General features: G+C 37.0%; 1 protein-coding gene across 1 annotated transcript in view; it reads right to left on the bottom strand.

Moving 5' to 3' along the window:
* LOC134673594 (neuroendocrine convertase 2) overlaps nt 1-26,243 on the bottom strand; it is a 108,703-nt gene that overhangs the window by 6,020 nt on the left and 76,440 nt on the right. Inside the window, exons 7-10 of the mRNA XM_063531594.1 lie at nt 19,238-19,326; nt 11,191-11,366; nt 2,016-2,128; nt 445-645 (exon numbers count right to left, since the gene is read on the bottom strand). Of these exons, the coding sequence (XP_063387664.1) occupies nt 445-645; nt 2,016-2,128; nt 11,191-11,366; nt 19,238-19,326 (579 nt within the window). The remainder of the gene's footprint in view (nt 1-444; nt 646-2,015; nt 2,129-11,190; nt 11,367-19,237; nt 19,327-26,243) is intronic.

Here is a 26,243-nt window from a genome sequence, read left to right as displayed (position 1 = left end):
AAATTAAAAAGATACGGTTTTATGTTCAACGCTTTTATATAGAAGCCAAGGAGTAGTCAGATTTTAATTTATTAGCCGTATATTTCAACTGAACTTGAAGATTGAGCTGCCTAAAAACCACTTTTCATATTCGCGTTCAGATGCTGCTAAAGAATATTAATCACTAACCAGTTTGATATTAAGGACATTACTGCGCTTTTTGTCACGCGACACAATCTTGCCAAAAATCAGGAAACAAGACTTGTAGCTGCGCTGATTCGCACGCGATTTGAACGCAGAATAGGCAAAGAAAACAGAGGCGCTACCGCGAAAACCGAAATTCGCAAATTGTGGGGATCTTTCTCTTTTACTCCAATGAAGGCGTAGAGTGACAGAGAAAAATGCCCGCAATTTGCGAACTTCGATTTTCGCGGTTATAGGCCTGTATAGATGACAGCGACTCACTTGGCATGAAGCGCCAGAGCGAAGACTCCAGCGGCCTCAGGCGCCGCCGCGGACGTCCCGGAGTGCGTCGCCGTGCATTTGCCATACAAGTCAGTGGTGGCTACACCGGTGCTTGGGTCCCTTGCGCCATTACTGAACGTGCTAGCCAGTGTTGAGGAGCAGGACTCGTCGTAGTGTGCGTTCTGGCCATCGTTGATGGCGCTGAAAATGAAGCCAGAATACGTAATTTTTATAACTAGAATATTGACCATCCCTGGTGGAGATGTACGACTGCAAAATTGTAGACAGAACAGCTAATCTACTTAATAATATCCACCTCTTGTACGAGTATAATGAGTGATTTACATAGCCAGCCTATACCATAATAATAGGTCAATTATACAGTTTAGTTTAAATTATATAGGTTAATCGGATACCCGTGTTTATAAATGATTCTGTGTAGAAACCTAACTTTGGTCTTAATTAGTAGGTGCCTATTCACGTCGATAACAATATCCAGGTCACTCCAATAGGTAATTGATATTGTTGATGCCAAAAATACCTCTTCTCTTTAAAGAGTTAGAATCAAATATCTAATACGGAGAATAGATAGTGATAACATGACACTGATGGCTAAAGTGGACAAACATAATATGGACACACCTTTGTTACCGGACTGGCTAGAAATAAGGATGTATTCCGATATAGGTACCTACTGTAATCTGCAGGCCTAGCCAAGGTGCCAATCGCTATCGCTTAGACAACGAAACGCTTTGCGTCTCTTTATCACTCTTCCGACCCGGGACCCGGGTATGTCCTTAAACTACGTCCAGGACCCGGGTATGTCCTTAAACCACGTCCAAGACCACCGGTGGACGGGCAGCAGCGTCCCTCAAATTCGGTGTACTCGACTGCGATCGCCAACCCGCCTGCCAAGCGTGGCGATTATGGCATTCACCCCCCAAAAAAAGGGGAGGCCTATGTTCAGCAGTGGACGTCTTATGGCTGAGATGATGATGATGATGATGATCACTCTTCCATATTAGTGCGACAGTGACAGTTGTGTATCCCTCGCTACGGAGCGTAAGCCGTCTCTCATTCACATGGCACTTTATCCAACTCGTGAGCCTATATTTGATCGTAAATGAGATCGTTCTTCATCATCCCGTCAATTAACATTCATCGAGCATCATAAACTTGTTGCAGAATCTATCTGACCCACCGGTCGGCAGCGTAATTGGCTTCTTCCCACTTTGTATTAAGTAATTAAGCACGGAGAAACTTCGCGGTGTTGAGAAAACCCCGCTAATCGCTCGTTCCAGGATTATTGCGGGAAATTGACGAATAAGAGATTATTTTTTAAATTTTGCATCAACATAAAGTACCTTCGTTTGTTAACACAGGTAAGTGGTAATTTTGTAAACCCTATTGCTAAGGTACAAGATAAGGTCAACCTTAAAAACCTGTGCGTATTTAGCACATATTTAGAGATAGACCAAGTTAAGCTGACATCGTTTTTGATATCACAGCAAAATCTGTGCTTCCAAATCGCTGCCAACTTATCTTAGTCCAACTCTATTTGTTTTACCTACCTGTTAATAGAGACGGTCCACATGGAAGCAGCATAGCCGTCGCAGTTGCAATCGTCGTCCTCACCCCCGTCGCCGCTAGCCCACACGTAGATGTTGCCCAAACCATTACGACCCTGTGTACAATATCGAACATTTAAAGTGACATACTTAATTTATACACAATTTAGTCACAAAATGGGGAGACCCACTTGGCAAAAGAGGCCATGGCAGACCACGAATGCGTAAAGGGCTTTGTATTTTTTATTTTATTTTAGGTACTTAACTTATGAGCGGATTTTAGGCTGGTAAGTAGGTATAGCAAGCCGAGGTAAAATGACAGGATTATGGTAGGAAGTCGTTGAATGAGATAAATACCAAGTGGTAGTTTACATTCATGTAACTTTTAAGTCTTGCGGTTGGCATCAATATTTTCTTTTAACTTCGTTCTATATTGACGCTACCTATGTACCTATGTAAATAAAAATAACATGCGGAAACTGAACTAGAAACTACGCTTAACTGGGTAAACGAAGAGGCCATGCTGAAACACGCACATTTTTAATAACTAATGGAAATAGCCAGTTTACTATAAATAAATTTGTTCACAGCAATCATGAAATCGTTTTGGCCATAAAATAAACAGAAAAGGCAAGGCTTTATCGTTCTTCTCTCTGAATATTTTAACATATTCAGAGCGAAGAAAGATAAAGCAAGCAGCAACACCTCATAAAATAGTTGGGTTTATTATAGGTAATTTAAATATTAACCCTATATAGAACCCTATGGAGGAACCTGGTCTTCAACAGAAGGATATGATGTCACGATCCTCAGTATTGAGGGACCGACTGAAGAAGAAGAAATATTAAAATACACTGGCGTCACTCGATAACTGTAGGTAATAGGTAAACCGTTTTATAAAAACAGGTAGGTATTCATTAAATTAGATTTTTGGTAAAAAAAGCTTTTTTTATTTAAGTCATCTCGTCTAATTTGGGCGATGATTCAAAATGTCGACAAATATCAAATTTGCCGAAGCCCACGCAATCGGAATTTGAGAGAAATTCAATAAGAAAATTTGTGCTATTTCGGAACAGGATAAATGTGCGTTCATTAGTGACCCGTGAAATTTGTCTTCATCAATGTAAAGTAGGTATAGGGGTATACCTATGTAATTTTTAGGGTTCCGTACCCAAAGGGTAAAACGGGACCCTATTACTAAGACTCCGCCGTCCGTCCGTCCGTAAATCATCATCATCATCATCATCATTTTGTTAATAGTAGTAGCAGTAGTACCCACAATCTCTCTGCTTTGCCTAAGGTTGACGCATTATGTCCGCCTTTATGTACGATAAGTTTTTCTTTTGTGTAATAAAGATTAAATAGGTAAATAAAAAAATAATTAATCTTATTTAGTAAGTAGACCGAATTTTGTCCGGACCACTGGACCGAACCGACCGTTGCTGTTTTCTTACGGGCAACAACTAATTATTTTTCGTAAATATCAAGCCATTTACGCCCACACGTTTGCCATTTGAACTATAAGTATAAATAATAATGAAATAGGTACTCATTCTGTGCTATAATGATTAATTAAGACTATGTACTTGAGCCTACATCTCTGACATACTAAATTATATATTGTACATTTAGTTGATATAATAGAGACAAGTTTAACGTAAGCGTAAAAATCTGTACAAAATTTAGTACCTTTATTTCAACTTTATTTTGGACTAAAAATCTCATCGTAATCTATCATTATGTATCTCGCTATGTACAGTCACCGCACGGGATTGTTATGCCATTTAGGGTTCTTACTAAATTGGAAATTCTATAGGGTAAGTATTGAAAAACCAATTTAGCTAGGACCCTAAATGGCGCAACAATCGAGGAGCGTGATGATACAATATCTTAACCACTTCAAGATCAGAATATCTACATTCCTTATTAGAAAATACGAATTAGCCTCCGAGACTTGACGCGGCGCATCCTCTTCGTCTAATATGTTATGTACGTCTCGTTTTAATCTTATATTTCGGTTTAAACGTGACAAACGTCGCATCCATGTGTGAGATCCCTTATCGGGCGAAAATGGAATCCTATAAACCAGACACTGAAAAAAACAGAGCCTTTACTGTCCGTTGAAGCATTTAAATCCAATCCAATATAGTAGAGCGATATTTCATCTGCTGCGTATTGCAACGTCAGCCAACCAAACAGAAGGGATATAAAGAAGGGGGAAGGGAAGGGGTATATGAATCCACTTAAGGGTGACAAAAGTTAACCTTGGGAGATTGTAGGTTGGGAGGTGTCGTTTATGTGATGGAAAACTAAACGGATTCGGATATTAATCGAAAGTATTTTTTGTTCGAACCGAAGCGGAACGGATGACGAAAATAACAATTACCTAACACATATACCGGTACCTAGATACTACCGTATTCGAACTTCAAGATATTCACAAGAGACGACACGTACTAGATCCATTCTAGATACGTTATAGTTTAGATTAGATATCAACTAGTTCTCTTTTGCAGCGCAATTCGGGCAACCAATCTCACTTTTACGTTACATAGAGTAAGATAGGTACTTATCTATTAGATGTGAATTAGATCTCTAAGTCATATCCTGTGGAAATCGTTCAAGAGTGTCTCCAGAATCGCGCAAATGTCAAATTTGACAGTTTAGATCTTAAACATATCGTTATCGTATCTTGGTGATGTCTAAAAAAAGATGTCTATTTCATAATCCGAATCGGGCCCATATATACCGAGTTATAGCGTTATAAGAAAGAAAACGTGTGTAGCTGTATGTAATTAAATAAGACATTGTATTCCGGTGTGGGAGCACCAGACGACAAACCATTTCATCATCATCATAATTAACTTAAGAGTTATCCTCTTGTCGGTGGAGTATCTTCCAACTTTCCCTATCTTGCGCCAGCTCTTTGACTTTTTGATACGACACGACCCTTACTTTAATGTATACGTAAATACTATTTGAAATTCAGTGTCGCTTAGAACTTACGATTGAATTTTGGGGTACAAAGACTTCGATAATCATATTTATGGAGTTGTAAAATATTTGGATAACTCAATCAAAAATTAATTATTGAGCCTACTCTACCTATGTCTACATCAAATTGCCCTATAAAATATTTAAATTCAATTAAAGCTACGAAATACCCAGCTTTCCTACCAGAATACATTAATTGAATCATGGCCCGTGGGTCAACAACTTAGTCCAAAGAAATTAAATCAAGGTATTAACCGCTTTATAAACATTGTCTCAACTTGCGAGGATATTATACAGCAGTCTCATTACGATGCTAAGACGAGCGTTGGCGACTTGATCGCTCAGGAAACTAGTTTAAAAACGTTGTCCAATTACGCAACAGATGTTAAGGATCTGGAGGTCAGGATACATTGGTTAACCCGAGAATAGGACTAGCCCGCGCTCGCGCGTAAATTATGAATACTTGGACAGTCGGCTCGTCACGGCTCGTTTCTTCAGCAAAATCCCCGTCGTTACCTCTCATCTGAAACGAGGATTTGCTACAAAGCTCTTGAATATTTAAGTGATGAGTAGCTTTTTCTAAATTGTTATTTTATATTAGCGCTAGTAGACCTTTCGGATTTAAGTACTCGCAGAATACGTTGGAATCACAATTTATCGCCTACTTTTCTTTATTGTACTCTAATAAATTTAAGCAGCTTCGATTTATAACCCTTCCAGACCATCAGGCACTTGCGCGTAAATCTAAGACCCTTTTTCACACAGAGAAAAAACAAAAGGAATGTTTTATTGAGGCTATAAGCGCTGAAGTGCTAGACTTGGCTATATAAAGCCTGGAACGGGAGTCTGAAAGACGTTTATTATTTTCTTGAGTAAAGTAAAAATATACAGTACATAAGAAGTGCTTACCTACAAAGAAGAGTACCTATAGATTTCAAAATACTCCGTATTTATTCTTATAAAATTCAAAATACTTTTTAATGAACCCCGGTATAGAGGGTTAGTTAAACGGAAAGTTAAAATCCAACAAAAAATTTAATTTCTCAATAAGATCACATACAAGCTGTAGGCATACTACATATCATACTGTAGGTACTCTATACACAGATATTTCATGTATAATACTGGCACGCTAAACGGCAAGGCAGGAAATGATGGTGCCAGTCGTGGAAATGGAGTTCGCGACAAACCAAAATAGAAAATGAACGTTTGTGAATGCTGACAGACGTAAAATACATATTGTACCTTATACCTTCTGAGTTGATGTCAATACCGTAGGTATACAGAACTATATAGGCCTATATACTATAACTGTGGTCCAATTTTAACGTTGATTATTGAAGAGCCGAGTGAGGATTCTTTAGCACATACTTTAACATAATTATATGAATTTTAATTTTGACCATAGTTGTAGGTTTTGGACTAAAGTTACCTGATTTTATGATTTTAAGTACAAATTCAGAGTTGCCAAAAAAAATAGTTGTTCAAAGAAATGGTCAATATAACCTAATTATTTTAACCTATCCCCAACTTAATAATATTTTTCACCAAAATCAAAACTTCTGCCAAAATCTACAATGTTACACCATTCACTTTAAATCTTGGGTGGTCAAATAATTTTAGTTAATGACTAATTATGACTAAAATTAAATTCAAAGACTGAGGCCAAATATCATTTTGTACTTTCAATGTTTCAATGTCGTTAGCAAGCTTGTGTAAGAGCCCATGACGGGTATTATGTACAAATCATTTTAATGATTAATGGATATGAGCTATAACATGCGTAGCTCGTATTTATGGAAAATAGTTTCAAATTTTCTTAACAATCTTACATAGTATTACGTCAGCTTAAGAGTTAATTTTAGTTCAGCTAAGTCTTTAAGCTGTTGTTTCTAAAGTGACAAGACAGGATAGACCACGACATTTTACTTCGCAAAGTACTTGTCTTGCAGAGATTAAACAAGTAAAGTTTTGAGATACAATAAAAATTACCAAGATACATAATTATATATATGTGAACTGAAGAATAGATATTTATATTTAATAAAATTTATATAATATCATTGAAATAATATTTATATATAAAATCACAGATAGTTTAGCATAGGTATTTACGATATTTAATCGATTTTTCTAGTGCAAATTACCTTAAATATACTTAGCAATGGTCACTTAGTCAGATACAATAAGATATAGAATTCGACAATAACAGATACTTTATTGTAAGAAAAAGGTCACTGATTCTATAGTTACGTGAAACAAAAGAAAAAGAAAGCTACCTGCAAAAACTTTTTCTACAGTTCCGTTCTCAACAAAAAAAAACCTAAACGGCTGGGAAAATAAGTACTTTGCAGGAAGAATCCATTAGGCTTAGAAAAATATCGGATTACCGTTCGATTCCCTTACCTAACCCCCGGACTCACCCCCTGCTGGCACCCCTTGGTCGTAGTTCACCCCTCATTGTGAACTAAAGTCTTCAGATTTCAGGTAAAGAGTGTTTTGTGAAAGGGTTAAATGTAGGTGGCTTATTCTACTTAAATACTTCAACCTTGTCTGTCTATGTAATTGGAATAGAAGAATTTCATCTATTAAAATTAAATTGAAGTAGCTATGTTATCCATATATGTAGTTTTTACCGTAAAAAATACAAATTCATATCATAGCATTTATACTAAATTTCAAAATTAACCTGTACGTCACGTGACCGAAAGCCCCTACCTCCATTTTTTTCTCGTGAGCTATAGCAACTGTAGTAGAAACAAGTGTTAAATTTGTAACAACGGCGACAAGTTTTGACATTTCTTTGTTACTGCACTGCTATTATGACGTCACAAAAAAGACGGTTGCCTTTTTGGCGCGAACATTAAAGTGATTGGTAAATTAAAAACAATTTTTTCTTTTCGTAAAGCGATATTATTTTAAGGAAATAAAAATACCAGTTGGTTATCGAAGCTATATGAACATTTATAAATATATTAAAAAAAATCTAAAAGCGTATTTCAGAAAAATATATCCACATCAGTATTTTAGCGAGCTAGTTAGCTACTAGCTAGTTCATTAATCTCTTTTATAATCTAGAACCATAACACGAATGTGTTTGTGTACAAGCCTTTCACATTTACCGCCCCGCCCACTGAACTAATCGCACATTATCTTTTATCTCTCCTCGAGGAAGTAATGAATACGTTATTGATTGATCAATTATTTTTATGATATCGCCCACTGTGCTTCAACTAAAACCACAATATGTTGACCTTTGTTCTATTTTTATAAAACACGGTAAAACATCTGATATCTGTTTGTTATAATAATCCAAGAAACTTATGTAATAAAACTTCGTCAAATTTTTATTACGTATAAAGTTACGAATAAATGAAAACTTTCTGGTACTAAGGATTACTAAACTAAGCTAAGTAAATAAAAAGTTTCCTGAGCCATATTCAGATTTTTCAATTGGTTATGAACTGGTTTTGATACATACTTGACGTTCGTCTTGCATCTTTCACGACTTTCACGTAATTTTTTTTTTATAGATTCAAAATTTTGCATCTCTCTTCTTTTTCTCAGTCGGATACTCTTGTTAGAGCAGTCGTGGTCATGAAGTCGTTGTTTCTCGTAGTTTCCTGCCATGCTTCTCTATTTATTGTATTCTGTACGCACAGATTTAAATTAAAGGTGACCCGGTGAGAGCCTTAACTTGGTCGGTCCATCGCATTTCTCAGCGTGAGCAATCTTCAAGGACGTATCACAAGCAGTGCAAGACCATAAATTCTTAGATCTGAATTCTCTCCTGCTACCTCCTCCTTCGGACTCCTTGGTAACTACGGATCTCTAGACAAAAATATATCTCATCACGTTATACTAGGTATGTACTTTATTTTCTGACGTTACTTACTAGCAGTACCCTTGAATCTCAATAGGAGCGAGTTACGCATCCAGTTTAATTAATCAAAAGCCTAATTGCGTTAACTGCTTAATTAGATCCTGAATTAATGTGGCTCAGGCGGCGAATTATGCCTACTGTGTAACACATGACAGTGATTCATAAATTTATTAACGTTGGAGAATAGAATCTAATTCCTACCTATATGTTCCTATATGTGTACCTATATGTTCTTAAATAAAATGTCCGACTGAAAGAAATTATAGGAAATCTGTAAGAAATTGAGGGTGCCACTTTTCCCATTCTTGAAATAAAATAATTAAATATGGCTACAATTTAGTACCTATGGAATTTTTTTAGTTCCATTTTATTTTATTTCTACTATTTATGGCGCTATGAGATTGTTGCATATGAAAACCATATTTAAAATAACCTTGTCTGGCAAATTTCGGCAGCGGGAATGCGCCGGAATAATTAACGGAAAATTAAAACGGCAACTCAAAATTATTTTTCTATAGGATGCCAGCTGAAGGATTAATTGGCAAAGCCTTTGTGAGCTGCGCGAATGACTGCCTAACAGCTACGGGTTACATTAACAGAGGGCCTACCGCGAACCACGTTCGAAGTGTTGCCTCTTTGTTGTACTTGTAAATTCGTACGTAAGTGTGACAGAGTTTGCGATAGGCCCACACCACAGTTTTCATGTGTCAAACAGTATTAACATTTGGTCCTTTGTAATTTCACATTCCTGCCACAGTGCGCGCTTTTATCACGTTTTGTACGCTTTTAGCACGTAGTGAATAGAGGTAAGCCATTTTCTTTTATTACGAACTCTATGATATATTACTCGTATGTACTTGAATGTACAAGTGATTTCTTTAGTGTAAGTCTGTATTTAGTATGTTATAGAGGCAGTAGGTACTGATACGACTGCTCTCCGTGGGCACATTGTGTGGGAGATGTTAAATATTCAGCAAATTTGAAATCTACAGACAACAGGCTTCATTAACGAAAATTAACTCAGATTACAGCATCTACATAATTGGTGAAGCGAAGTTTATGGCAAATTTCTAGAAGTTTTCTGACGAAATTGAATACGTGAAGTTTTGTAAAATTTTAATTGATGAATACATCAAATGGCTGGCGTTCGGTTAGTAGTAGCAATAATTCAATAATAATAATTAACTTGCTTAAAGACGAGTTCTTAATATTCAACCTAAATACCCATTAAAATACCGTAAGAAACACCTGCATGAAGATAGTATGTTTACGAGCTCGAACATATTTTAAATGCAAATTTCACCCAGCGCGCGACGTGTGAGAATTTTAACCATTTTACCTTCAGAAAATGTGATTTAAGTAAAACATGAATAATTACATGAGGTGAAGCTCACAGAGTATTACTTTCCGTATACTTTGTGTCGAACTTAGAAGAGTGGGCGTCTCTGAACAAACAAGACCGTATTACGAGTAGTTTGTTCAATAACGTGAGAACTCAATTTCCCAATTTTATACATCGAGTTAAGTGTCTTGTTTCAGTTTATTTTCACTTTACTTAAGTGTTTCTTCTGCAAACTAAACAGGACTAACAGAGCCCTAAATTATATAAAACTTACCTTAGTTGCTAAGAGCAGGAAGAAATATAGCATAGATTGGACCTGGGGAGCCGGCCGTTTCCCCTCCTTTTCGGGGGTAGGCACGGTACTATCTAGTGGCTACCGGGCCAAATCAGCTTTGTTTGACCTTAGGAACAATCGTGACAAGCGGCATCGCCTGACAAAAGTGCACACTACTGCACTTACTGAGCCTACAGTTCGAAAAAATTATAAATTTTGAAAGGCTTTATTATCTCGGAAACTATTAGATCTATAGAGACAATTCTAGTCTCGTAATTTTTTATCGTCCGGTACGCGACTCACTCAACGAGCTATGGAGAGGGCTATGCTCGGAGTTTCTGTGCGTGATCGAATTAGAAAGGAGGAGATCCGTAGACGAACTAAAGTCACCGGCATAGCCCACCGGATTAGCAAGCTGAAGTGGCAATGGGCAGGCCACATTGTGCGCAGAGAAGATGGCCGATGGGGTCGAAAAGTGCTCGAATGAAGACCACGGACTAGCAAGCGCAGCGTAGGTCGTCCACCCACAAGATCGACGGACGACCTTGTTAAGGCCGCCGGAAGACGCTGGATGCGGGTCGCTTCCAACCGGTATGAATGGAGGTCCAAGAGGGAGGCCTATGTTCAGCAGTGGACGTCTTATGGCTGAGATGATGATGATTCGACTCACTAGATTAAAGCTCACCTCATTGACTCCCCTGACGATGGCTCTCATAGTGGCGTTCCTCGGGCCGTCGACGGTGCGCCCGTCGTCCGTGGGACCCCAAGACGCGCTGTAGATGTGGATCTTGTGTGGCTCGTGCCCCATCGAGTTGGCCTCTATGAGGTCCGTCATGTAAGGCTGGTCGAGCATCCGGATTCCTGTCGAAAAAAAATAACGTAAGGTCCAAGTTAAAAAAACAGATAGTAACTACGTACAATATAAGTTTATAACATTCAATAAGAATGGAATGTAACCATGAACATATTGATTCAGCATGGATGAGGCCTCCAACTCATATCGAAACGCAACTCTGTAGTTACTGCATTTTTTGTTTCGACGCCATTTTCTTTTTTAAATAAGTTTATGCCGTCTCTTTCAGAGATTTTATTTTTATAAAAATATTTTGAAAGCATATTCTTCATAACTAGAATAAGATGTACCTAACGAATATATTAATTAAGGCTTTTGTCCAGTATAGAAACCGTCAATCATTGCAAAACGTGTAACCACCTCGCAATTTCAATCCCCAATCCACATAAAGCAATTTGCCGGGTCGTCTCAATCGTTGCAAATAGCTATGTGTGGCTAAATAGCTGTGTGCGGCCACACACAGTGTAACATCGCCTCAAATTGCACACAGCGCGCGCCGCAAAGCCTTCGATCACACTCGAATTACCAATTCAATTTCCTGGGAACACGCCGCTGACATTCGCTAGGCGACAAACGCCTGGGCCGATATAATGCAGCCTTTGTATTACGGTAACCTGCCAACAACGCGCGTGAGACGCGCTCGTGCGTACTGACCTAATTCGCATCATGACTTCTTTTTTCATGGTAACAATCGAGCTTTTTTCTGAGAAAAAGTTCGCGTCAAAAATTTGGTGACAGAGGTCAGCGATTTATATTTCCTCTCTTATTGACAAGAAATTTACATTTTGAGGTCAGCTACCTATACGAAAAGGTAAGTATTCGATAAGTATTCGGTTAGCTGCCTAAGCTACGAAGTTACTTAACCCTGTGCCCTGTTTATCAAAAGCTTGTAACTTGTAATTCAAGCGGAAGTCCCTTTCAATTAAAAGCTGTCAAAAAGGGACTTCCACTTGTAATACAAGTTACAAGCTTTTGATAAACAGGGCGCTGGTGTAAAATTAATCAGCCTTGTTGTGTTTCGAGTGTTCCACTCGCTCGCTCTCGGGAAACGATTGGATTAACTCTCCAGGGTAGAAGGTCGCACGAGAATGATGTATTAGGAAATGAAAATGTGTCAAAACATTATGGAGTATTTTGCCTTTATTATTCCTACAATCTTCCAGCCTTTTTGGGATTTCTGCGGACAGTTGATATGTGGCATCTGTTCCAAATAGGCATATTACAATACTCTTATGAAGGTCAAAGTATATCTAATATCTTTCTTCAAACTTGCAATCTGACGTTGGTTAAATCTGTACCGTTTTTAAATGAAGTGTTGGAAAAATATGTTTTTATTCCGACCTATATCCTAAACGCGTTCATCGGGGCGTTACGGAAAACTAATATCAACTAGGGAAAACGCGTTTTACTTGAGTTTTTACGGTAACATAGACACTAAACTACATCCTAAAGAGTAATATTTTTCTAACTATAGCCGTAAATAGCTTCAGTATTTTCTAGGTCTAGTATCATGGTGCTGAAAAGCTATTTAAATGTCTGCGGTCCATAAAGCGATTAATGTTTCTTAATTTTGTTCAATAAATCGTTTCTCACGAACTGAAATCCCTATAAATTTATTAGCTGCCGCGTTCACCAAGCTAACCGCACCGTATCCTCAGGTAAATTAAAATCATCCTTTAATTAATGTTCCGTGAAACAAGTTTGCTACGGAACACTAACTCCGCCTCCGGCCGGCATCAGGTACCGGTACCCTCTGACATTTTGGATAACTGAACAAACAGCCTGAATGGGACCTTATCAGCGGTTATCGCGTTCAATCGAGCCCATCTATCTGAATCAACGCGACACCTCTATTGTATTATTTATTTCCTGTCGCCACTTAAACGTCATATCAGACTATATGAAATGAAAAACAAAGCATTTATGAAGCAATATGAAATTAAAAACAAGCGCGATATACGTGGATGAATTAATGGTGTGATGAAATGAAATCTGAGAAATGTTTATCAAATCAAGTTAATAATATCATATCATACCTACACATTACACAAAAGCTACCTAAACGCCAACAAAGTTGCAACCCCGTCATGTAAAATGTAGAATGTAGATGTAACTGTCAAAGTTCACACGATGTGAGTTGTGGGCATCAACTTGCCAATACATACATACAACTTTGTGAATCTTAAGGTGACAGTCCATTTCCAACGACAGCTGCACTACTGTTCATTTTACTATGGAAATTGACAATGACAGCGACGCGTTCAGTACCGGGAGTGCAGCTGCGGTTAGAAATGGAATGTTACCATTAAGAATGACTCACGTGAGAACGGGCCATGGCCGGGCCTGAGCTTCCGGAGCTTCGTTTTCTATGAAAAGTACCACGTGATCACCGATCAGCCGTCATAGAAAATGACATGTCGGACGCCCCGGGCACGGCCGGGTCTAGCGTGAGTCATCCTTTTTTTAGTTTTAAGTAGCTACACACGTGTAAACCCGCATTCTATTCTGAGAAACGGTTACTGTTTCTGGCCAGAAATAAATCAAAGAATAGCTACTGCCGTATTCGAACTTCAAGATATTCACAAGAGACGACACGTTAGTACGTGTCCATCCATTCTAGAGACGTTATAGTTTAGATATCAACTAGTTCTCTTTTGCAGCGCAATTCGGGCAACCAATGTCACTTTTACGAGGTAGAGTAAGATATCTATTAGATGTGATTTGGATCTCTAAGTCATATCCTGTGGAAATAAATAATAATAATAATAAATAAGCCTGACATCGTGATAATAGATCGATCGCAACGTCGGGCCGTGCTCGTTGACATCACCATCCCCCATGATGAGAATCTCGTGAAAGCCGAGAAGGACAAGTCCAGTAAGTACCTAGACTTGGCTCACGAGATAACCGCTATGTGGGATGTTGATTCGACGATCATTGTCCCGATAGTCGTTTCAGTGAACGGTCTAATAGCGAAGAGTCTCGACCGACATCTTGAGAGACTCTCGCTAGGTGGTTGGATCAAGGGTCAGATGCAGAAGGCGGTGATCTTGGACACGGCGCGGATAGTCCGCCGGTTCCTCTCTCTGCGGCCCTGACCACCGGCAGCTTGGGCCCTGCCCCGCTGCTGGCGGCACCCTAGGTTAGGTTTTTTATAATGTGTTTATACTTATTTTTTGTTGTTTTTTATGTGTTTTTGTATTTTACTTTTATATTCATGTTATAAATGACCTAGCCTAAGAAGAAAAATAAATAAATGAATAATAAATAATATTAGATCTTAAACATATCGTTATCGTATCTTGTTGATGTCTAAAAGATATCTAATAGATGTCTATTTCAAAATCCGAATCGGGCCCCTAGGCTAGCCACGGATTTGATTTGATTCATGAGCGGCCGGACGGATTTGGTAAGATAAATAGTCCCTCACGGGGTCAAACGGATTATGTTCATACGGAGAAGGTTAAGGTCGTCTCTTAGGAATATTGGGAAAATAATCCAGCAATTGGAAGGTATCCCACGTTAGTCAATGAAAATAGGATAGGCTATATAACTCGTATCATGATCCGATCATCGGCCGGCTGAGAAATAACAAAAAACCTTGACATCACTACACCTGAAATGGTTCTAGCCGTTTTTATCGGAAATTTTGAATTTTTGAGTTTTAATAATTTCTAATCCTAATCTACCTAAATGCATCTACTTTCATACTTTTTTTGCTGAAGTAAGTCGTTTTAATAATATATTTATTGCAGTATATGTATTCACTTAGTCCATGTAAATAGTGAAAGGTGTTTGTTTTAGTTCGAATGGAGAGAATAAATACTCGTGGGGCGCTATTTTTATCGATAAGCAAATGGGTACCTGCATCTTTCCGAAGCGGGAGATTGGTTTCGTAACGACAATCCCGACGACGTCAGGAACAGAAAAAAGTACATCACTCAGAATTGTATTTAAATTTTGTTCAAATTGTAACGAACTTTAATAACACGGCGAATTAATTTAATTAAACAAAGCGGGCGACGTCTGAAAAATAATGATCCATGGTTGTAGGAATAAGATACGATAAGATTAAAAATTAATATCAAATTTAAAACCTATAGCCGATGCCTAAATATTTCACCAACTTCACAATTGTCACCTAACAATAACTAATATTTCCCGCCCAAGTAGCACAGATTAGCTGTATAGCAGCCGCATAATGAAGTACGAATACGCTTGAAGCTGGAATATAAAAGCTGCATAATCGTTGTATAAGCGTCTTTTCTGCTTTTATAACTCTTAAATGGGCACAAATTATGCAGCCTTAAGTTCACATAGCTGTTTAAGAGCATTGTAGCAGCAATTTAATGGAATTATAAGGGGTAACAGGAGTTATAAGAGGTGTATATTGACTGGGTAAGAGACCACCAGTTACCCTTTATTCAGTTAATACGTCACATGTGCGCCCTAATACCGGGAAAGATTGACGTTGGGCTGAATAAAAGATAATTATTAACATACTTTTACACCTCTGCCTTAAAAAATATATTTATATTGAAGCAAAAACGTTTAGCGCAACGACACCATAAGTCATTTTGTTAAAGTGTTTAGTTAAATGTTAGTACATGATCTTTTATATATATAAACATCGCATCGCATCTTTCTCGCATTAATATTAATGCGAGAAAGATGTTTGGGAATGCAAGTTTATTGACATTATATATATACATTATCTAAGAAAATTTCAATGCGCCACGAAAATAATTAGGATTTATTTAAATTAATCATATAAATAAGCTATTGTGTAAAAACTATTTTAGTGGTTTGGACAGAATTATGAGATAAAAAGTTAATAATACGTTATAGGAAGTGCTAAACTAATGATTTAGGTTAAGAACTCATGCACAAAACGTTATTGTTGCCCTTAAAAGTTGGAAAAGTAATTTCAATTTTGTAGGTTATATACAATAAAATGGCGGTCAATGTTAAAAAGCAACGTGAACCGTTAAAATTCTAATATGCAGCATACGACTGTTATATATCTGATAAAGATACTTAAGTGAACCACTATAAAGTCCAAGTCGTTCTTTCGATACACTAGTGAACCTCTAAACAGTTATAAGGTATCTTGTGAACGTTTAAATAGCCGCTATACACACAGTCTCAACAGTAGTATAATAGGCTGCTTAGCGGTAAACATGTTCAGCGCTAAGCCGTATTATGCGCCACATGTGTTCGATTATACGTCTATTGGTTTCATAATAGTTCACCCGTTCTTCCTTATAATAAGATAGCGAAATAAAAGCTGCTTTAGCGGTATAAACATCTTCAGTGATAAGCAGTATTATGCGCCCCATGTGTTCCATTATACGTCTATTGGCTTCATAATAGTTCATTCGTGCTTCCTTAAAAAGTCAGAATAATAAAAGCTGCTTAGCGGTAAACATGTTCAACTATAAGCTGTATTATGCGCCACATGTGTTTCATTTATAGGTCTATTGGCTTCATATTAGTTCACTCGTGCTCCCTTAAAAGTGAGCGTAATAAAAGCTGCTTAGCGGTAAACATGTTCAGCGATAAGCTGTATTATGCGCCACGTATGTTCCATTATACGTCTATAGGCTTCATAATAGTTCATTCGTACTTCCTTAAAAAGTCAGCGTAATAAAAGCTACTTAGCGGTAAACACGTTCAGCGATAAGCTGTATTATGCGCCACAGGTGTTCCATTATGCGTCTATTGGCTTCATATTAGTTCATTCGTGGTCCCTTAAAAGTCAGCGTAATAAAAGCTGCTTAGCGGTAAACATGTTAAACGAAAAGCTGTATAATGTGCCACATGATTTCCATTATACGTCTATTAGCTTCATAATAGTTCACTTGTGCTCCCTTAATAAGTCAACGTAATAAAAGTCCACAATTACCTCCTTATACAGCACATGGCGTAATTTTATCCACTAAACAGACCTTATAACGGTTAAAGCATTTGATAACCCTTAAAGCTGTATAGGTTCGTAGCAAATATACCTTTATATCACTCTTTGCGTATTAATGGCAGTTTTCAGAGCCGTAATGCAGCTTTTAATCAGCCCTAAGCTATATAAATATCACTGAAATCTATTATACAGCTGTAGGACCACGAGTGTGCTGTTATAAGTGTCTTAATACGCACAGAGCGTTAGATAGAACTAAAAGTGAGTAGTTATAGAGCTATCTGTGCTACTTGGGCGAGGCCCTACCGCGAAAGTCGGAATTAAGGTTTTCTAGGTTGAGATAAGTAACCAGCATTTTGATTTAACGTTGAGGAAAGCTGAAGTAGGTACTTCAATATCGAAACTTTTTTCATTCCCACATAACCGCAGAAAGGAAAAAGATAATTTCTCTCAACAGGAGAATTATTAAAAGAATATTTCCTGAACATCTCCACGAACGGTATGATAATATTTATAATTATGTAAATATGGCGATGGAAACTTTTAAACGTTGCGAAATTGGTCAGATGGAAATAATTCTCATTATTACATGGGCAACAAAATTCTCCATTTCTTTTATTACCTATTTGTAAAATTTCCGAGAACATTTCAAACCTTTTTGCAAACGTTCCGCAACTGGCACATCATATTGATAGATAATCAATAATCATTCCGCTATTGCAAGTTTTGAGTATTAATATGGGTAGTAGGTATTTCAGGTATTTGTACAATTTTCTAGGAGGGACAATAGGCTTGCTTGAAAAGTATAATAAATCTCCTCGTCTCGAAACTAATATGACGTACAATTTCAATAAAAAGTTCGTAAACTGGAATCTCATCTAAAAACATGGCCGATTCTCACTAAGAGTCGTACGTAACATTCGGTGACACGGGCCGAGACCAACGTGCCAATCATACGGCCCAGCGGAGCGAGGGTAATGTGTGGTGATCCGGCCCCAATCACCGGGGAATAAGGACCAATTTCGCGTGAGCAGAAGAGTCAGGTGGTAATTACAGAATGTTCACAGAACTGTATAGTTTCTATCAGTTTTATGTATGATTGATATTGTTGAGAAAATAAAAGTCGATAAATTCGTAACAGTTTCTTGGTTCGAATATTTTCATCCGCACGAAATATTATTTTTTTAAAGTTAAGTAGAAACTCCTGCTAGCGTATCTGCAATATAATCTTTTCTTCCACTTAGTATGCATAATTCGATGAATGTAGGACATTACTTCGATAAAACCCGAAAATGGCTTAGAAATCAAAAGGTTCAAATTAAGATCATTTTCTAACTTATTAAGACATATTTCCAATGCAAATTGTTACACGAGACCGACGCAGCTTTAATTTTCTGCCACAGATCTCTAATTTGTTCTAAAAGGACCGCTTTATCACAAAGCGAACCATTTCAAATTCAATTCCAGTGGTCTCATCGGAACGGATTATTAAAAGTAAAGTTCCGAGCAATCAACGTGGTAGGAATAATGTAGGAGGAGGTATTAGCAATCAACTTGAGCAGTGTTTAATCTCTTTATGAGGCTGGGGGAAGTGGGGGGGGGGAGACCCCAAGGTGTTTGACTCTCTGTTCAATGAGCGTGATAAGGAAAAGCCCATGAAAAACAACTAATCTTTAGTTAGTGTCCATATTATTGTTTCACAAGAAGGTAAAAAAATTAGGAAAGAAGCTAAAATTGGGGGTTTTATTACGGTACAGTCAGCAGCAGAAATAGCTTAATGAGCGAGATTTTCAAAATGATTTCGTTTCGTGTGAATTTTGGAACGGAAAATTTTAAACAACGTACAAAAACATGAGAAGTTTCCGAAATATTTCAATGTGGTCTTTTGGAAACTTCCCTTCGGCACATCAGTATTTATGTTTATGTAGCGCATGGCGTGAATCAGAGATCCTTCAAACCACTTACCAGCAACTTTAGAGTGGTACGCGACACCGACGCCGCAGACGCCGTTGTCGCGCGCTGCGGCGACCTCTCCGGCGCACCTCGTGCCGTGGCTGCGGAGAAACCAGTACTTTTAATAACATTCTGATAATAAAACAGCATAGCATATCGCATGCGTTCGCTCAGTCGCTGTGGTAAATGTGAGTATGTCATACTTTAACTGCGAAGTAAGCAGTAGTTTTAAACCTTTTCCAGGTATAGTGCACCTAACGACTACATACGCGCCAATAGAATTTCAATCTTAAGAGTCCAATGTGTGTAAGGTTTATATTCGATTGGACTTTCGGGAAAACTGACTTGTGATTAATCATCAAAGCTGCATTATTTTTAATATATTTGCATTTTTTAGGAAAACCTTGTAGTTTGATGCGGCCTGAAAAAGGGTTAATGAATACTAATGATGAAACCACGATGAAACAATAGCAAACGAGGGAGTCGTTAGTTCAGCTCAGAACAAAGACCCGGGAATCTTTCGGGCGATGGTCCGTTTTAATTGTTCCAACTACCTATTTTATTGTATTAGTTAGTACATTAGGGGCTATTTATACAAACTTTGAAAATACCTTAAAAAAAGATTGATAAAAATTGCACATTTGGGCTCCTGTTATACAAAAAGAGTTGGTACCGTAAAGCATAGGATGTGGAAGATAATTAAATAAACACACTTCGTTGATCTTCTTTATATTCTTTTAATATATTTTAGCTACGTTATAATAATATTCGGCTAGCCTTGATGGCTGCCTCTTCTGGAATGCCGTTCCGCACACCCGATCCATCTGACAGCGAGATCAAATTCTAAATTTAAATAACTGGTAGCCGTCATTGATCAAAAACGTTGTAAAGGTTGCAAACTTTACTGTAGCCCGGCTATAGCCCGATATAAATACCTACCTAAATAGATAAATACAGAAATGATCAATACACGTGCCCTTCAATGCCGAGACTTACGAGTATTAGTTACCTATCTGTAACTGAATTACGAAAGTACCCTACACTGCAGATCAATTTTGTTTGCTCTAGGTGTTTTAGTAAATTGCCTTGCGAAGACGCGTGTTGTAACCACTTGTATAACTAAGTGTAGAGGTTGTGTGTATTCATAAATAATTTCATAACTAGTCGAGACAATGGATTCCTGGGGGCAAAATGTAATGAGAATGACAGTATGTAAGGTATGTAGTTCCTATATCGATAAACTCAATTTTATCGATAATTTTCCCTTGAACTTGTCACGGCTCCAAGTTTTGCGGGTAAAAATACTATGATACGCGTAGTATTAATCAAACAAAATAATAACTTAATTTTCTTCTACTTTATATTATATTTAAAATGTTTTTTAAACTTCTTTAATCCCATTTTTTCTTCAAAAGTGTCTTACCGAATATGCTATGCTTTTAACTATGTCATTCAGTTTCCTTAAATGTGCTTGGCCATACCCAGAATTTAACGGAGTAAAAAACCGTGTATGTTTAAACTATACTCCCATCAGTAGCTCTACTATCAGTTGGCAGAGTATTTTTCACTTACTTTCAGTGAATAAACGTGCCGTGAGTCACGTTTTACGTTTCTTTACGGTCTTATGTACCTAACTTCACTCCACTCCAAACGATGCTGTCCCTTTCTAAGTATACTAAAAAACAGAACAAGAGTTATCGGAGTTTTATACAGCGCCTCTAGGATTCACCTAAAGAACTAAATAACAAAATTGACACATTTTCTCACGTCTACGTAATTTACTATCTATGCATCTCGCTCTCGCATATTAGTGCAAGTGAGATGCACAGAAAGTAATGTTACATATACTGATGGTAGCCGTGAATATGGAGGGTAGAGGTAAGGAGAATCCTTTATGACTTTATGAGAAAACTCCTTTATGGGAGAATATTTGCAAAAACTGGGCACGCTGTCAGCTATTATAATTTTTCTAAATCTCTCCAGAGTAGCGAAAAATAGAAAACCCATAAACCTAGTTTTTCGTTGTATCAATACCGTACTAAAAATCATGGGGAATGGAAGATACTCGTATTTACAAGTGGAAAAACGTTTTCTCTTTTTGTATGGACGATTACGTAGTATACTTCCCTCTTAAGGTTTTTGACGGACACTTTTTCATTATTAATTACATGGAGATTGTATTCCTTACCTCTACCATCCACTAAGAGCATTTAGAAGGGCGATGTCATCGCTGTCATTTTCTTTACAAAACAGTCTGCCGATTTTTGCGGGGGAGGGGACGTCAAAAGTATTGCTAATTCTACATGATTTGTACGTAACGTACAAATAGCCATGTCAGTCCATACAAAAGTTTGCACAATTGTGCAAGTTTTTCGGCAGAGGGGTAAGTAATAATGTCAGGAAAAAAATAAAGAGTATACCTACGAGACTACTACGACTATGATATTTGATTTATTCGGTTGTCAATATAAAACAAATGTAGGTGTTCTTTCTTCTCGTATGAGACGCCATTACTATGTAGTCTTGCTTGAGATTAATAAACATTACCAATATGGTGTTAAAACAAGCTTTTCTTTCTTGCTTGGAACCCTAATCCTAAATCCTAACAGTAAGCACTCAATGGCCACTCCAGTTATTAAATGCTCTAAGACCAGTTTTGTCACTTTGTTACTGACTCAACCTTCATTCTACAATTTTTTAAAGATTTGACGTTGCCATAGTTACGAAAATAATAAACACATCAATGTTAGTAAACAATGTATAAATTAAAATATAATTGTATTCAAGACAAAAATTGCAAAATATGATAATTACGTAAACATCATTAATAATCGAGTTAAAATTATGACATTGCGTGTTAAAAAATAGGAAGCAAAGTATACGGCGCGATTATACATGCTACTTTTGGCTACATATTTATTACCTATGATGAAAATAATACACACATGAGAAGAAATCTTAAAATACTAAAATAGGTATGTATTATAATGGTCCGCTTCAGTCCGCATCATGACAGCGGCCGTCTCCTACTGCTAAGTAACATTATCTAATAGAGTGTCCGGAAAGTGAAAAGTCGTGAAATTTAGGGGAGCCCATACATTATACCTACGACTCTTCTCTTTCCGCACAGACCCTACGTATGACCTTAATAGCGATTTTAATTTTATAGTACCTATATGTGACGTCCCACGGGCAAAGGTACCTTATGGCGGGTATGGAGTTATGCATACCCCAGTAATCTACAATAAATAAGCTATCGATAACACAAAAGATCAACCTTCTAAGTTGCGTAGTTACAGAGATATGATTTTTTGAAAATAATATTGTGAAATGAGCAACTTTACGATAGAGAAGTTTTAAGTTTAGCCGCCTAAAAAACTATGTTCCTGAAGTAAGTTACATAGTTGACTACAAATAATAATACCTTATATATCTGAGATTAAAAAAATGTTGCGACTTGTTCTGTAATGCAAATAGAAACCTTTGATATCGACTGATTTATGTGTATACTAACCAATCTCTTGAAAATAAAGTTTTATTTCATTTTCACGATTGATTGCAATGAGCTCTCAAGATTTAAATTGTATCTATTAGAAAACGACACTGAGAGACAGTTTAAGCAAAAAACAATACCGATTTAGAGGTGAAAATGTATTTTCTGACTTTTTCATATAAAATCAGAAAATTGAATATTTTTACTTTTAATGTAACACACAATCAATTTTTCTGAGCACATATGAGAGAAATTCTGTCATTCAAATGAAATAAATCCTAAAACCCCAACTAAATACTATATTTAACCCCTTATGCCACTTTAAACTTACATAACAATTACAGTATTTGCTCCATACATTTACGAAAAGGTACCTTATGGAAATAAATCTAATAATACATCACTACAAAACATCAATCACATTGAAGTTTATCTTTTATGAATAGAAAATATTAATTTACATTAAACTGCCACAAATTTAATTAGTTCTTCGTCATAATAATCTTAAAAAAGACCAATAATTTGTATGTAATGAAAAGGTACCTTGTGGTTAAGTTACATGATGAGGCATGATGATGATGGAACAGTTAGGATAAACTAATAATATTTTGGGGTAAAGATGGTATAAATCGTCTATTTCTTATCAATAATATATTTTGGTTGACATTGAAGACAAGCGGCATTGAGGTTCAATGACCTCAGATATTCCATAAGGTAATGCGTCGGGTATTGGCATTTTTCAGCAAACCAATGGCTGATTTATTGCATGCGACCAAACTAAATGAAGATTATACTAGTTAAGAAAGACTTGACGAGAGTAACTTTGGTATAATAGCAGGCTACTTGGATTTGTAATGTCGGTCGATGTACGGTTATAATATTTGCTAGGCGCCCCAACCAGAACTGAAATTATCAAATTAGTTTTGCAGAATGCTAATACAGTTCTCTACCAAACTTCTTTTCCCGTATTGACTAGTTTTTTTGGGAATTTTCAATCTTTTTTCCATAAGGTACCTTTTCGACTAAACTCTGAGACGACATTACTAGGCTTATAACTAACTTATAACAAAAATAAAAACAGGTAAACAAATTTTACGCATTAAGGTTTCAGATCACACAATAAAAAAAAATTGAGCATTTTTTCACCTCTTTACAAAACATTTCATATCTCCGAAACTAGAAACCCTCATAAGGTACCTTTTCCCGTGGAACGTCACATATGATCTCGAGTATATTTCAGTGCCAAGCGCCCCATTTCCAATACAAAATGAACCCACGCAGCGGGTTTTTGGCAATAAATGTGTTTAAATCTTATTTAAATTTTCAGATTCAGAACCACCAGCAAAAGTTTTTGAAGAAAGTTTTATATTTCCTGTTACCAAGTTGACATGAAAAACGATTACCTAGGTACCAAACACAATAATTTGAGCAACGGAAAATAAAATAATACTTACTTAGTAAAGAAAAATAAATAAACCCACAGAACATTTGTATGTTTTATTTTATTTAAGATAATAATGCTTAATAAAATACGTAGCAATTCTTGTGTAAATATTATAATAGGTCTTGCGGTATGTCTTCTTCTTACTATGTGTTATGTGCACCCAGCAACAAAAACAGCAACATGTCTATGTACCGCTCCTTGTATTGAGCCTTAATTCTTAATACATATGTAACTTCTACATGCATACATGATGCAATCCGGGTTTTCATGGAAATGTTGTTTTCAATCAGCTTCTTGCCTAAAACCAAAAACTGCTCGTAAGCAATGTGATTTTCGCAAATGTAGCAGTAGAAATAGGAAAATATGATGCCAAGTATAACTCATTACCTTTGTACTAAATCAGCCTTTTATCGAACTATTAATTGATTTATCCCTTAAAGTTTTGCTTGAAGTTCACATACTGTTATAAATTTATACATATTACGTTGAAAATTGCATTGATATTCGTGAAAAATCTGCGTATTTGTTGTGTTTACAAGTTGACAGAAATGTCATGTTGGAAACGCACGTATTTTTCCATAACATCTGTCACGTTTACTCGCGTAAAGTATTTACGCAGAATAATTCTGGCTCAGATTTCATTATATAATTAGAAAGAGAGCGTTTTAGGTGTGAAGTTAGGCAAGTATGGAAAACTCGCGTAAAAACGTTTGTAACTCATGGTACAAATTGAAATTTTTAGTTCTTTACGTGACCGGTAGAGGCACTGTACAATTACTCCATACATTTTCCTTAACTTTCTCACTATCTTCACTTCTCACTGTCATTCACGGAACTCATAGTAGAGCTACAGAGATATATTATAACTCCGTGTAAGATAAATAAAGTCTAAGAAAAACACGTGCCTCGGAAATCAAGAAAAACTTCTCGAATAGATGGCGCCATACCTTTGGCCTATTCTCGGCTAGATGGCGTTGACGACACCGTTTGATATTTAACAATTTTAACACATTTCAGTGAAAGAACATGGGTCAGTATGGAGCAATAAAAATTAAAAATCATTTATCCGTAAACATATTTTGATTAATTTATGATTTTAAATTTTATTTTAAGTTTGAATAGTGTGCAGCAAATGTACCGTGACTACAAAATTTACTTTGGCAATAGCCCTCTATACTATCTATTCTCTTTGCTCCCATCAAATGAAAATTTGTAGTCACGAAACTAGTCCAATTTAGATAAGTCAAAGTATCGCTGAAAAGCAATAGTTAGCGCCAACTTAAATCAACATCGAATTCCACTGGTATTTAAAGTTGACGAAATCATTTAATTTGTCTAAGAATTTAGCACCACATTTAATAGTGTTTAAGTACAATTTCTCATTGAGAAATGTCGTGAGTTTAACAAGCCGCTGGTATTGTGCTTCATTGATTACGCTAAGGCGTTTGACTGCGTCCAGTGGAGTACGATGTTAGATGTGATGATCGAGATGGGCGTGCCTGAACACCTTACTTTTTTGGTGCAGAATTTGTACCTCGATGGTTCGAGCTTCGTGAAACTGGAAAATGAAAAGTCAAATAATTTCCATACAGAACGAGGCGTTCGTCAAGGCTGCATTCTGTCGCCGAAACTTTTTAATTTGTACGGCGAACATATTATGAGGAAGTCATTGGACGGCTGGAAAGGCGGTATCGTAGTGGGTGGACAGAGGGTCAGCAATCTGAGATACGCAGACGATACGACGATAGTGGCATCGAGCGAAGAGGAGATGGCAACTCTTCTGAAGAAAATTGAGGTTGAGAGTTGTAGGCTTGGTCTTAAGATTAACCATTCCAAAACGAAAGTAATGGTGGTAGACCGAGCCAATCTACTTCCCATCACCGATGCACTCAGTAAATATGAAAAAGTGAGTGAGTTTGTGTATCTCGGGTCGCTGATAACCTGTGACGGTGGCTGCACTGGCGACATACGCCGCAGATCTGGCATGGCAAAAAGTGCAATGGCGAACCTCGACAAGATATGGAGGAACAGAAGTATTCGTCGTTCAACCAAGGTGCGCTTGACCCGATCTCTGGTATTCT

This window comes from Cydia fagiglandana, chromosome 18 (genome assembly GCF_963556715.1).
Source record: "Cydia fagiglandana chromosome 18, ilCydFagi1.1, whole genome shotgun sequence".
NCBI classification, from domain to species: domain Eukaryota; kingdom Metazoa; phylum Arthropoda; class Insecta; order Lepidoptera; family Tortricidae; genus Cydia; species Cydia fagiglandana.
The sequence above is the reverse complement of the archived record's forward strand: the minus strand, read 5'-3'. Positions and strand labels throughout refer to the sequence as shown.